Source organism: Ranitomeya imitator, chromosome 2 (genome assembly GCF_032444005.1).
Source record: "Ranitomeya imitator isolate aRanImi1 chromosome 2, aRanImi1.pri, whole genome shotgun sequence".
NCBI lineage: Eukaryota > Metazoa > Chordata > Amphibia > Anura > Dendrobatidae > Ranitomeya > Ranitomeya imitator.
Window position 1 is genome coordinate 379,483,144 of NC_091283.1, and position 15,399 is coordinate 379,498,542.

At 44.5% G+C, this 15,399-nt stretch overlaps 1 protein-coding gene across 1 annotated transcript in view; it reads right to left on the minus strand.

Moving 5' to 3' along the window:
* The window catches only part of LOC138666625 (uncharacterized), a 119,158-nt gene extending 116,892 nt beyond the window's left edge, over positions 1-2,266 (minus strand). Inside the window, 5 exon segments of the mRNA XM_069754821.1 lie at positions 727-907; positions 1,105-1,202; positions 1,286-1,409; positions 1,493-1,672; positions 1,802-2,266. Of these exon segments, the coding sequence (XP_069610922.1) occupies positions 727-907; positions 1,105-1,202; positions 1,286-1,409; positions 1,493-1,672; positions 1,802-1,897 (679 nt within the window). The 5' untranslated portion in view covers positions 1,898-2,266.
* Positions 2,267-15,399: the final 13,133 nt, after the last annotated feature.

Consider the following 15,399-nt stretch of genomic DNA (forward strand, 5'->3'; position numbering starts at 1 on the left):
CAGCGGGCACTCAGACCATCTTCATGGATTCTGCTTCTAACCGTTTGTGCAGGCACATGCACATTTGTGGCCTGCTGGAGGTCATTTTGCAGGGCTCTGGCAGAGCTCCTCCTGTTCCTCCTTACACAAAGGCTGAGGTAGCGGTCCTGCTGCTGGGTTGCTGCCCTCCCATGGCCCCCTCCACATCTCCTGGTGTACTGGCCTGTCTCCTGGTAGCGCCTTCAGCCTCTGGACACAGCAAACCTTCTTGCCACAGCTTGCATTGATGTGCCATCCTGGATGAGCTGCACTACCTGAGCCACTTGTGTAGGCTGTAGAGTCCGTCTCATGCAACCACGAGTGTGAAAGCACAACCAACATTCAAAAGTGACCAAAACATCAGCCAGAAAGCATTGGTACTGAGATGTGGTCTGTGGTCTCCACCTGCAGAACCACTTCTTTATTGAGTGTGTCTTGATAATTACCAATAATTGCCGTCTGTTGTCTATTCCATTTGCACAACAGCATGTGAAATTGATTGTCAAACAGTGTTGCTTCCTAAGTGGACAGTTTAATTTCACAGAAGTTTGATTTACTTGGAGTTATAGTCTGTTAAGTGTTCCCTTTACTTTTTTGAGCAGTGTATATAGAAAGGGTCCAAATAAATCAAAAGACCCTTCATCGTAATAACAATGGTGGCCCTGCATTAGAAATATAGCCAAATATACACCAAGCAAAGGTATTCACCTGAATTCAAATGGCCATGGGTAAGTGTGGGAGGTCCGGTGGTTCCCCCTTGCCCCGACACGCGTTTCGCCCTTAGCTTCTTCTGGGGGCGTGGATAGCCATATGTCAGAATCTCTTCCTTACAGAGCTGATCACCGCTCACATATGTCTCTGTACTATCAATAGGAGTCAGATCTTCACCCTGATACAAATATTGTAAAAGTCACAGACAGATGGAGAAGTCACATCTATGATCAGCTCTAATCCTGCCATCTCCACCGTTCTAATTACACAAGTATAAAACATATAATACTGGTGGATAAAAAAGTCTGAGCACAAGACCATCACAGCAGTCTACACATCATAGGGGAGATCTCATGACACCTTCTCTCCATCTACCTGATGATCCTGAGAAACATTGGGATTTTCTTGTTTACAGTCCTGTGGAAGAAGAGGACGGGGACATCTCTCTGATGTTGTCCTCTCACTGGATAGATCTGGAGGAAACACATATAGGGACTGAAGTCATTCTTTACATACAGATAATTCTAGGCAGTGTGTATTTAGTCCTGTCTATTACCTGGTGATGTGAGGGGCTGAGGAACCTCCATCATGACGTCCTTGTACAGATCTTTGTGTCCTTCTAAATACTCCCACTCCTCCATGGAGAAATAGATGGTGACATCCTGACACCTTATAGGAACCTGACAAACACAATGATACCGTCATTCCCTTGATCCCTTCATAGTGTTACTGTATAATGGCCCAGCATTCCCAGCAGTGTCACCTCTCCAGTCAGCAGCTCCATTATCTTATACGTAAGTTCTAGGATCTTCTGCTCATTGTTGTCCTCCTGTATCAGGCGGCGAGGTGGAGGCCCAGTGATTGGGCTTAGGGGTCTTCCCCATCCCTCAAACACAGGGGCCTGACAGCGCTCACTCGAGGTCTTCTTCATTACCGTGTAATCCTGGTTATGGAGAGACACATTAATAAATCTCACTACAGATATTTCCAGAGTCCTCACCTCTCCAGTTCTGTCCATCTGCTTTTCCCATAGATAAGAATGATGTAATGTGACGTCATCAGAATCTCTCACCTCTCCAGTAAGCCGGAAGAGGATCTCTAGGGTGAGGTGTAATATCCTCTCTGCCATCTTGTCCCTGTTCCTATCCATCCCAGCTGGGTCAGTCATGAAAATTCTCTTATATAGAATATTTCCACTGAGAACATCCGATTTGTAGGAACTTGAATGAGAAGAAGAGCCGATGTAACATCATAAAGTTCCCATGAAATAATACAATCACTAGAGATAATAAAGGGGAAGAGCATGAGGAGATAGAGAACACAATACGTTATTTTTTGTAAGAATTACAAACCACGTGTCATCAAGTAAATGCAAAACTCTAGAAGTAGGAAAATAGTGCAGTGTCATCGAGAATGGGTAGGATGTGAGAACAGGCAGTTGTTAAGGGGTAAACCATCTCATAAAAACTACAGCTATTTTGCTACAGTATTGCATCTTGAAAACCACAACTAAAACAGCTCATATCAATGCAATCTTAAAGGGAGTTTCCATAAAAGACATGCATTCTTTTACTCTATTCATTATGGAAATGGCGGAGAGAATTGTCTAAACTATCAGTCTTACAGACAATGATAGAAGCAACAGTGCCTGAATATGCAGAAATACAGAAAATGAAAGAAAAGCAAGGCTTCATCAAAAGTTATTTGACCTAAAAACTAACAGGCAGGTACCTTCTAACAGAGGGAACTACCTTCATGTTTTACCCAGTGGCAGATCAGAGCGGTCACCATCCGCTCCTGCCAGCGATTCAGCTACTCCATGTCCACAGAGCAGCTCTTCTTCTTTCGAGTTGCTCTATCGACGCAGCGTGACTGCCGACATCATGCTGATTGACAGCTGGCTCTACAGTTACGCAGCGAGAAGCAGGTGGTCAATCAGCTGTATGTCAGCAGTCAAGACAGATCAACAAAGAAGAAGAGCCGCTGTGTGGACATTATGTCAGCGGATGCCGCAGAATCGCCGGCAGGAGCGGTCAGTGACCACAATGCGCCAGAAGAAATTATTACTGGGCACAACAGGCAGAAAGGTAGCAGCTACACTGACTGTTAGTTTGTAGGCCCATAGTAAAAATTCTAATAGTCCTGGATAATTCAAGAAGGTTCTATGTGTCCCGGAATGCAACAATAAAAACTAATGACGTTATGATTTTTGGTCTGTGATAACGACCCATATTTAACCCCTTAGTGACCGGGCTAAATTTTTAAAATCTGACCAGTGTCACTTTTATGTGGTAATAACCCTGGAATGCTTCAACAGATCTAATTGATTTTGAGAATGTTTTTTCAGGACACGTTGTACTTTATGATAATTGTAAATTTACAAAATGTCAAAAAATTAATTTTCTTCTCAAATAATTTTTATTGAAAATTTTAACCACGTCAACAAGACAGAACATGAGAGGAAGGTTGAGGGTAAAGATTCATAGGCTGCATGGCAGGAGGGGTATGGAGGGAATACAGGGGGAGGTAGAGGAAGGGATAAGAAGACAAATATAGTCTACGTGCGCTGCATAGACAACATATACAACTGAAAACTTATAGTTGAATTAATAACAACTAATAACAAACATCTTAGGTATAGCAACCTGAAAACTGAGAACCTCTAATTGGTTTCAATTATTAGATAATTCAATAACTCTCAAGAATTTAGCCATCAGGAATCTGAATTTTGCATGTTCTATACAATAGTTACTAAAAGTAATGTATACTAACATATACTAAGACCCACATATGAGTGACCAGATGAGTTAGGGGAATACCTCCAACCAGCGGTGCCATTTGATGGTGAATTTTTTAACCCCTTTCTGCCATCGGACGTACTATTCTGTCCATGTGGGGTGGGCCTTAATTCCCACGGACGGAATAGTATGTCCAGTGCGATCGGCCGCGCTCACGTGGGGAGCGCGGCCAATCGCGTCTGGGTGTCAGCTGCCTATCGCAGCTGACATCCGGCGCTATGTGCCAGGAGCGGTCACGGTCCGCCCCCGGCACATTAACCCTCGGCACACCGCGATCAAACATGATCGCGGTGTGCCGGCGGTATAGGGAAGCATTGCGCAGGGAGGGGGCTCCCTGCGTGCTTCCCTGAGACCCCCGCAGCAACGCGATGTGATCGCATTGCTGCGAGGGTCTCCTTACCTCCCTCCCTGTAGCAGGCCCGGATCCAAGATGGCCACGGCATTCGGGTCCTGCAGGGAGGGAAGTGGCTTACCAAGTGCCTGCTAAGAGCAGGCGCTTGGTAAGCCTGCACTGCTCTCAGACAGATCGGTGATCTGACAGAGTGCTGTGCAAACTGTCAGATCAACGATCTGTTATGTCCCCCTCTGGGACAAAGTAAAGAAGTTAAAAAAAAAATTTCCAAATGTGTAAAAAAAAAAATAAAAAAAAAAAAAATCCTAAATAATGAAAAAAAAAAAAATTATTCCCATAAATACATTTCTTTATCTAAATAAAAAACCAAAACAATAAAAGTACACATATATATCGTCGCGTCCGTAACGACCCGACCTATGAAACTGGCCCACTAGTTAACCCCTTCAGTAAACACCGTAAGAAAAAAATAAAACGAGGCAAAAAAAACGCTTTATTATCATACCGCCGAACAAAAAGTGGAATAACACGCGATCAAAAAGACTAATATAAAAAATCATGAAAACGTCATCTTGTCCCGCAAAACATGAGCCACAATACAGCATCATCAGCGAAAAAATAAAAAAGTTATAGTCCTCAGAATAAAGCGATGCAAAAATAATTATTTTTTCTATAAAATAGTTTTTATCGTATAGAAGCACCAAAACCCGAAGAATAAAACTGCTTTATCAATTTTACCAGACGCGGAATGGTATAAACGCCTCCCCCAAAAGAAATTCATGAATTGCTGGTTTTTGGTCATTCTACCTCACAAAAATCGGAATAAAAAGCGATCAAAAAATGTCACGTGCTCGAAAATGTTACCAATAAAAACGTCAACTCGTCCCGCAAAAAACAAGACCTCACATGACTCTGTGGACTCAAATATGGAAAAATTATAGCTCTCAAAATGTGGTAACGCAAAAAATATTTTTTGCAATAAAAAGCGTCTTTCAGTGTGTGACGGCTGCCAATCATAAAAATCCGCTAAAAAACCCGCTATAAAAGTAAATCAAACCCCCCTTCATCACCCCCTTAGTTAGGGAAAAATAAAAAAATGTATTTATTTCCATTTTCCCATTAGGGTTAGGGCTAGGGTTAGGGTTAGGGCTAGGGTTAGGGTTAGGGCTAGGGTTAGGGTTGGGGCTAGCGTTAAGGCTACAGTTAGGGTTGGGGCTAAAGTTAAGGTTAGGATTTGGATTACATTTACGGTTGGGAATAGGGTTGGGATTAGGGTTAGGGGTGTGTCTGGGTTAGAGGTGTGGTTAGGGTTACCATTGGGATTAGGGTTAGGGGTGTGTTTGGATTAGGGTTTCAGTTATAATTGGGGGGTTTCCACTGTTTAGGCACATCAGGGGCTCTCCAAACGTGACATGGCGTCCGATCTCAATTCCAGCCAATTCTGCGTTGAAAAAGTAAAACAGTGCTCCTTCCCTTCTGAGCCCTCCCGTGTGCCCAAACAGGAGTTTACCCCAACATATGGGGTATCAGTGTACTCAGGACAAATTGGACAACAACTTTTGGGGTCCAATTTCTCCTGTTACCCTCGGAAAAATACAAAACTGGGGGCTAAAAAATTATTTTTGTGGAAAAAAAAAAGAATTTTTATTTTCACGGCTCTGCGTTATAAACTGTAGTGAAACACTTGAGGGCTCAAAGTTCTCACGCCACATCTAGATAAGTTTCTTGGGGGGTCTAGTTTCCAATATGGGGTCACTCGTGGGGGGTTTCTACTGTTTAGGTACATTAGGGGCTCTGCAAACGCAATGTGACGCCTGCAGATCATTCCATCTAAGTCTGCATTCCAAATGGCGCTCCTTCCCTTCCGAGCCCTCCCATGCACCCAAACGGTGGTTCCCCCCACATATGGGGTATCAGCGCACTCAGGACAAATTGGACAACAACTTTTGGGGTCCAATTTCTCCTGCTACCCACGGAAAAATACAAAACTGGGGGATAAAAAATAATTTTTGTGAAAAAAAATGATTTTTAATTTTTACGGTTGTGCATTATAAACTTCTGTAAAGCACTTGGTGGGTCAAAGTGCTCACCACAAATCTAGATAAGTTCCTTAGGGGGTCTACTTTCCAAAATGGTGTCACTTGTGGGGGTTTTCAATGTTTAGGCACATCAGTGGCTCTCCAAACACAACATGGCGTCCCATCTCAATTCCAGTCAATTTTGCATTGAAAAGTCAAATGGCGCTCCTTCGCTTCCGAGCTCTGTCATGCGCCCAAACAGTGGTTTACCTCCACATATGGGGTATCGGCGTACTCAGGACAAATTGTACAACAACGTTTAGGGTCCATTTTCTCTTGTTACCCTTTGGTAAAATAAAACAAATTGGAGCTGAAGTAAATTTTTTGTGAAAAAAAGTTAAATGTTAATTTTTATTTAAACATTCCAAAAATTCCTGTGAAACACCTGAAGGGTTAATAAACTTCTTGAATGTGGTTTTGAGCACCTTGAGGGGTGCAGTTTTTAGAATGGTGTCACACTTGGGTATTTTCTATCATATAGACCCCTTAAAATTACTTCAAATGAGATGTGGTCCTTAAAATAAAATGGTGTTGGAAAAATGAGAAATTGCTGGTCAACTTTTATCCCTTATAATTCCCTAACAAAAAAAAAATTTGGTTCCAAATTTGTGCTGATGTAAAGTAGACATGTGGGAAATGTTACTTATTAAAGGGACACTGTCACCTGAGTTTGGAGGGAACAATCTTCAGCCATGGAGGCGGGGTTTTTGTGTTTTTGATTCACCCTTTCCTTACCCGCTGGCTGCATGCTGGCTGCAATATTGGGTTGAAGTTTATTCTCTGTCCTCCGTAGTACATGCCTGCACAAGGTAATCTTGCCTTGCGCAGGCGTGTACTATGGAGGACAGAGAATGAACTTCAATCCAATATTGCAGCCAGCATGCAGCCAGCGGGTAAGGAAAGGGTGAATCAAACACCCAAAAACCCCGCTTCCATGGCTGAAGATTGTTTCCTCCAAATTCAGGTGACAGTGTCCCTTTAAGTATTTTGTGTGACATATCTCTGTGATTTAATTGCATAAAAATTCAAAGTTGTAAAATTGCAAAATTTTCAAAATTTTCGCCATATTTCCATTTTTTTCACAAATAAACGCAGGTAATATCAAAGAAATTTTACCACTATCATGAAGTACAATATGTCACGAGAAAACAGTGTCAGAATCACCGGGATCCGTTGAAGCGTTCCAGAGTTATAACCTCATAAAGGGACAGTGGTCAGAATTGTAAAAATTGGCCCGGTCCATAACGTGCAAACCACCCTTGGGGGTAAAGGGGTTAAAGCCTGCATTAACAATAGAGAATTTGCAGTCATAAGACTGGTGAAGAGAGATCAAATCAACTATTTATTGCGCAGTAGGGGGGCAGGGGTTTTCCCAATAGAATGCAATTGAATTCTTGGTTACAAGAAGAATGTGTGCCACAATGGACCTAATAGAGGGATTAAGACAATCAATGCCTATAGACAGTAAGGCAAGTTGAGGGGAAAGGTCAGTCTTTTCTTTTGCCAAAATGTCTATGATATTAGAGACACTTTGCCACAATGGCTTTAATTTGGGGCACTGCCAGAAAACATGGAGCAGATTTCCCCTCTGCCCACAATTCCTCCAGCAGTCAGGAGAATTATTACCACTTATCAAGGATAGTCTTGCAGGAGTTAAGTACCACCTAGAGACCATCTTGAAAAAAGAATCTTGCAGGGTTAAAGGGAACCTGTCACCCCGTTTTTTCAGTAGGAGATAAAAATACCGTTAAATAGGGCCTGAGCTGTGCTTTACAATAGGGTATTTTTTGTCCCCTGATTCATAGTAACATAGTAACATAGTAACATAGTTAGTAAGGCCGAAAAAAGACATTTGTCCATCCAGTTCAGCCTATATTCCATCATAATAAATCCCCAGATCTACGTCCTTCTACAGAACCTAATAATTGTATGATACAATATTGTTCTGCTCCAGGAAGACATCCAGGCCTCTCTTGAACCCCTCGACTGAGTTCGCCATCACCACCTCCTCAGGCAAGCAATTCCAGATTCTCACTGCCCTAACAGTAAAGAATCCTCTTCTATGTTGGTGTACAAACCTTCTCTCCTCCAGACGCAAAGAATGCCCCCTTGTGCCCGTCACCTTCCTTGGTGTAAACAAATCCTCAGCGAGATATTTGTATTGTCCCCTTATATACTTATACATGGTTATTAGATCGCCCCTCAGTCGTCTTTTTTCTAGACTAAATAATCCTAATTTCGCTAATCTATCTAGGTATTGTAGTTCTCCCATCCCCTTTATTAATTTTGTTGCCCTCCTTTGTACTCTCTCTAGTTCCATTATATCCTTCCTGAGCACCGGTGCCCAAAACTGGACACAGTACTCCATGTGCGGTCTAACTAGGGATTTGTACAGAGGCAGTATAATGCTCTCATCATGTGTATCCAGACCTCTTTTAATGCACCCCATGATCCTGTTTGCCTTGGCAGCTGCTGCCTGGCACTGGCTGCTCCAGGTAAGTTTATCATTAACTAGGATCCCCAAGTCCTTCTCCCTGTCAGATTTACCCAGTGGTTTCCCGTTCAGTGTGTAATGGTGATATTGATTCCTTCTTCCCATGTGTATAACCTTACATTTATGTTTGTTAAACCTCATCTGCCACCTTTCAGCCCAAGTTTCCAACCTATCCAGATCCATCTGTAGCAGAATACTATCTTCTCTTGTATTAACTGCTTTACATAGTTTTGTATCATCTGCAAATATCGATATTTTACTGTGTAAACCTTCTACCAGATCATTAATGAATATGTTGAAGAGAACATGACCCAATACCGACCCCTGCGGTACCCCACTGGTCACAGCGACCCAGTTAGAGACTATACCATTTATAACCACCCTCTGCTTTCTATCACTAAGCCAGTTACTAACCCATTTACACACATTTTCCCCCAGACCAAGCATTCTCATTTTGTGTACCAACCTCTTGTGCGGCACGGTATCAAACGCTTTGGAAAAATCGAGATATACCACGTCCAATGACTCACCGTTGTCCAGCCTATAGCTTACCTCTTCATAAAAACTGATTAGATTGGTTTGACAGGAGCGATTTCTCATAAACCCATGCTGATATGGAGTTAAACAGTTATTCTCATTGAGATAATCCAGAATAACATCCCTCAGAAACCCTTCAAATATTTTACCAACAATAGAGGTTAGACTTACTGGCCTATAATTTCCAGGTTCACTTTTAGAGCCCTTTTTGAATATTGGCACCACATTTGCTATGCGCCAATCCTGCGGAACAGACCCCGTCGCTATAGAGTCCCTAAAAATAAGAAATAATGGTTTATCTATTACATTACTTAGTTCTCTTAGTACTCGTGGGTGTATGCCATCCGGACCCGGAGTTTATCTATTTTAATCTTATTTAGCCGGTTTCGCACCTCTTCTTGGGTTAGATTGGTGACCCTTAATATAGGGTTTTCATTGTTTCTTGGGATTTCACCTAGCATTTCATTTTCCACCGTGAATACCGTGGAGAAGAAGGTGTTTAATATGTTAGCTTTTTCCTTGTCATCTACAACCATTCTTTCCTCACTATTTTTTAAGGGGCCTACATTTTCAGTTTTTATTCTTTTACTATTGATATAGTTGAAGAACAGTTTGGGATGTTTTACTCTCCTTAGCAATGTGCTTCTCTGTTTCCTTTTTGGCAGCTTTAATTAGTTTTTTAGATAAAGTATTTTTCTCCCTATAGTTTTTTAGAGCTTCAATGGTGCCATCCTGCTTTAGTAGTGCAAATGCTTTCTTTTTACTGTTAATTGCCTGTCTTACTTCTTTGTTTAGCCACATTGGGTTTTTCCTATTTCTAGTCCTTTTATTCCCACAAGGTATAAACCGCTTACAGTGCCTATTTAGGATGTTCTTAAACATTTTCCATTTAATATCTGTATTCTTATTTCTGAGGATATTGTCCCAGTCTACCAGATGAAGGGCATCTCTAAGCTGGTCAAACTTTGCCTTCCTAAAGTTCAGTGTTTTTGTGACTCCCTGACAAGTCACAAAATTCCCTACCTATGCTGCCGAAATACCTTACAAAAGTGGCCTTTCTCGCCTGTCAATCAGGCTGGTCAGGTCAGATGGGCGTGGTCACAGCGCTGTTTCTCCCCCACATCCTGCTTATGGTCCCGTTGGTGGCGTAGTGCTTCTCGCATGCGCAAGTGCCGAATGCACTGCGCAGCTGTAGAAAAAGAGCGCGCTCGCCGCTATTCAGCGGTTTCTCGGTGGGCGCGGCCATCTTCCTGAGGCCACGCGTGCGCAGATGGAGTCTCCTGCTTCCCGGGGCTTCAGGAAAATGGCCGCGGGATGCCGCGCGTGCGCAGATGGACATCGCGGCGGCCATTTTCCTGAAGCCGAGTTCGAATCTCGGCTTCAGGAAAATGGCCGCGGGATGCCGCGCGTGCGCAGATGGACATCGCGGCGGCCATTTTCCTGAAGCCGAGTTCGAATCTCGGCTTCAGGAAAATGGCCGCCGCGATGTCCATCTGCGCACGCGCGGCATCCCGCGGCCATTTTCCTGAAGCCCCGGGAAGCAGGAGACTCCATCTGCGCACGCGTGGCCTCAGGAAGATGGCCGCGCCCACCGAGAAACCGCTGAATAGCGGCGAGCGCGCTCTTTTTCTACAGCTGCGCAGTGCATTCGGCACTTGCGCATGCGAGAAGCACTACGCCACCAACGGGAACATAAGCAAGATGTGGGGGAGAAACAACGCTGTGACCATGCCCATCTGACCTGACCAGCCTGATTGACAGGCGAAAAAGGACACTTTTGTAAGGTATTTCGGCAGCATAGGTAGGGAATCAGGGGACAAAAAATACCCTATTGTAAAGCACAGCTCAGGCCCTATTTAACGGTATTTTTATCTCCTACTGAAAAAACGGGGTGACAGGTTCCCTTTAAGGAGATTGTGGACGAATAGGTGTAAGCCAAGGCCTCCTCCCACTCTTCTACTTGAAATGCAGTTTGAAGGTCCTTCTCCCACTTAATTATGAAGGGAGCTTTAGCAAAGACCTAATTGTTGTTGAACCATCCGTAAATGTATCTGTAGCTCCAGAAGATACTGTGACCTGGATTGCATAAAAGGTTAACAGTAGGTTCTGAAAGGAATGGTTTATTTGCAAGAAATTTTTGAATTTGATTTTTAACGATCACAGAAGGCTGTGGAGGGAACGGCAAAAAATTAACAATTTTCAAAGTTTGAATGATTATCCCTTTAATCCAGATTTTTTTCAGAAATTAAAGCAAAGTGGCATAACGGGAATGAAGAAATGTATTTTTGCAATCAAAATGTTGCTAACCTCTGAACAGGCCGCTGTAGCCTGGAAACTCTAAGGCCGTTATATGGCCATGAACTGTCATCGCAAACATCAGGACCATAAGATCAAAATCTCAAAATGCCATTGGGGCAAATATTGACGGCAGCATTTCAGGGGTTAAACTATAGTCGGTCCCAACACTGATTGTGGCTGATGCAGCAAGTTGCTGCTATATTGTATAGCTGCTGCTGATGATGCAGCTGCTGGATTCTCACCTGTATGGGGAGGCTAGTCTTATATCTCCGGTCAGTAAAAAGACGTATTGGCGGTCATTAAGGGATAATTGGAAATCTCCAGCACCTACCTCCACCTGCAGAACCGCACACCACATATATGGCTGTTCTGTGCGCACAGGACCTGTGATGAGGTCACAGGAGGGGAGGAGTCAGGGGTCACATGATCAGGGGCCTCAGTGTATGCAGGATATGTGTGTATATGAGATATACGGAGCGGAGCCGTGTGTGCAAGCTGTACAGAGCAGAGCCGTGTGTGTGGAGCTCCACCCAAGGGCCGTGGGGTACTCGGTACCGGGTCCTGCGGTTCACAGGGGAATGTCATGGTGGCTGACCCGGTCTGTGGCCCTGGGACGTCCGTGTAAAAGGGGAAGGTCTTTAAGGGGTAATGTTCATGACGCCACCTGTGGTATTCGGTCAGGGTGACCAACGCTGCTTTAAGGGGTCCACTGGGGTGATGTTATGGCAGCTAGATGGTATACCTTCCCACAGGTGAAGTGTTTCCCCAGGGCTCCCGGTGTGTAGATGGTGGATGGTGAGAGGCACAGAGAAGAACGAGGACACAAGGTTGCAGTCTCTTTACCTTTACTGAAGACTTCAGCAGCCACAGTCCAGGGCACCAGATCACAGGGCAGTCAGAGTCCGGCCGGTTTGGAAGCAAGTCCGGAGTTCCCTTGTCCAGGTGGAAATCAGTAGCCTTCCCTTCCACTGTAGTGGTGTAATCCCTTACTGCCTATGGCGTCACATAAGGGTCTCACAGATGTTATCTCTCTCTGTCCCCCGTAGTCAGATAGGACAAAACCTGTATGACTGGTGGCTTGAGGTTGTTTATAGGGACTCTAGCACACCCCGGCCTCTGAGGGGTGCCACCGTGCCTCCTGGGTGTAGGTGCGGACAGGTAACCTGCAATTAGCTGTCCTGCCGGTCTAAAGAGTAAAGCATAAAGGTCCTTACTCCCTCGGTATTCCGGCTACCAGGATTCTGCGCCTCAGAAGGAGGCAGCCTGTGCAGGGCTGGTCCCCTTCTGGTATCCTCTCCTTTGCTTTCCTTGCACGCCCACTGCAATACAGTTCTGCCTTCAACGTCTCTTTCTGGGAGCTGCAGCTATGAGGACATGCACAGCTCCTCTGACCTTCTATCCTCCTCAGACTCTAGTCTGGAACTCCCTCCAGAACTCCTGACTGGAGCTCTGTCAGGAACTGACTCCTGTCTGGAACCAACTACCTTTCCCTACAGACTACCAGTCATATATATATATATATATATATATATATATATATGTGACCTAATAAATAGGAGCAGAAGCTCCCCCTGTTGGTCTGGAGTGTGAAATGTGTTGCATTTTTGTGATGCCTGGATGTAGTTATCGTTCTTTGCTTCCAACATAGCATGACTCTCCCCGAGAGGAAAGTAATACCACTGCGATGACCAGGACCCTGGGGCACCGCATGTGACGAGGTGTATGGAGCGGAGCCGTGTGTGTACGAGGTGTGCAGAGTGGAGCTGTTGGTGTACGGAGCCGTGTGTGTACGAGGTATGCAGAGCGGAGCCGTGTGTGTACAAGGTGTGCGGAGCAGAGCCATGTGTGTACGAGGTGTGCGGAGCGGAGCCACGTGTGTATGAGGTGTACAGAGCAGAGCCACGTGTGTACAAGGTGTGCGGAGCGGAGCCGTGTGTGTACGAGGTGTGCAGAGCGGAACCGTGTGTGTACGAGGTGTGCAGACCGGAGCCATGCGTGTACGGAGCTGAGACGTGAGTGTACGATGTGTAAGGAGTGGAGTTGTGCGTGTGCGGAGCAGAGTCATGAGTGGACGATGCGTAAGGAGCAGAGCCATGTGTGATGAGCCACACATGTACATTGCGTATTTAACTTTAAAAAGGCAGAGCAATGTATGTATGAAGCGGAGCTGCGTGTACGGAGCAGAGGTGTATGGGTACGTCATGTATGGGACAGAGTTTTGCATGTAAAATTGTTGAGTACTGTATGATTTACAGCTACTAGCCAGGATGAGTACAAGTGGGGGTTGCATGGTTGCTAGGGAGTCCCCACATGTAATGAAGCTGGCTAATAACTGTAAATCATTCAGCTGCCGCTATGAAAATTAAATCTCCGAGCAGTCATAAATACTCGGAGGTCACCCGAGCGTGCTCAGGAACACCCGAGCGACGAGTACACTCACTCATCACTAGTGACGGGACATTGACCTAGGAACTAGTCTGATTGCCGTTTCCCTTAATATGGATTTATTACTGTCTGCCTCGAGGGGTTTTTGCCTTCCGCTGGATCAACATGTTAGGCCATAGGTTGAACTCTTGTCTACCTTCAAGCTTAAAGTGAACCTGTCACCAAGTTTGGCCGATAGGAGTTACGGCCACCCCCTTTTAGGGCTTATATACAGCATTCTATAAGGCTGTATATAAGTGCCCAATCCGACCTGTAAGAGAAGAAAAATAACTTTTGTTATACTCACCTGGGGGGTCCAGTCCGATGGGGGTTGCTCTTCTTGGTCTGGCGCCTCCCATCTTCTTTACGATCCCCATCCTCCTGCTTGCTTCATGTGGATGACGCATTCCTGTGTCATCCACACAAGCTCCCCAGAATCGCTCTCCTATACGCTAAACGGACTGCCCTAACGCAGTGTGAACCTAGCCTTATTGTTTGAGTAGTCAATCTGCATAGTTTGTCCTTCACTGTTTGTAGGTCAACAACTACAGAGTTATACAGTAAGTATGGAAAGAATTCAAACCCCTTTACATTTTTCACTCTTTGTTTCATTGTAGCCATTTGGTAAATTCAAAAAAGTTCATTTCTGTCATATTAATATACACTTTGCACCCTATCTTGACTGAAAAAAACCCAAATGTAGACATTTTTGCAAATTTAATAAAAAAGAAAAACTGAAATATCACATGGTCATAAATATTCATAAATAAACACCCTTTGCTCAGACATTCATGTTTAAGTCACATGCTCACCATTTCCTTGTGATCCTCCTTGAGATGGCTCTACTCCTTCATTGGAGTCCAGCTGTGTTTAATTAAACTGATAGGACTTGATTTGGAAAGGCGCACACCTGTCTATATAAGACCTCACCGCTCACAATGCATGTTCGACCAAATGAGAATCATGAGGACAAAGGAACTGGCCAAAGAGTTCAGAGACAGAATTGTAGCAAGGCACAGATCTGGCCAAGGTTACAACAGAATTTCTGCAGTACTCAAGGTTCCTAAAAGCACAGTGGCCTCCATAAGCCTTAAATGGAAGAAGTTTGGGACCACCAGAAGTCTTCCTAGACCTGGCCGTCCAGCCAAACCGAGCAGCTGTGGGAGAAGAGCCTTGGTGAGAGAGGTAAAGAAGAACCCCAAGATCACTGTGGCTGAGCTCCAGAGATGCAGTAGGGAGATGAGAGAAAGTTTCACAAAGTAAACTATCACTGCAGCCTTTATAGCAGAGTGGCCTGACGGAAGCCTCTCCTCAGTGCAAGACATATGAAAGCCCGCATAGAGTTTTCTAAAAAACACATGAAGGACTCCCAGAATATGAGAAATAAGATTTTCTGGTCTGATAAGATGAAGATAGACCTTTTTGTTGATAATTCTAAGTGGTATGTGTGGAGATAACCAGGCACTGCTCATCATCTGCCTAATACAATCCCAACAGTGAAATGTGGTAGCAGCATCATGCTATGGAGATGTTTTTCAGCTGCAGGGACAGGACGACTGGTTGTCATTGAAGGAGACATGAATGCAGCCAAGTGATATCGTGGATGATATCGTGGATGAAAACCTCTTCCAGAGTGCTCTGGACCTCAGACTTGGCCGAATGTTCACCTTCCAACAAGACAATGACCCT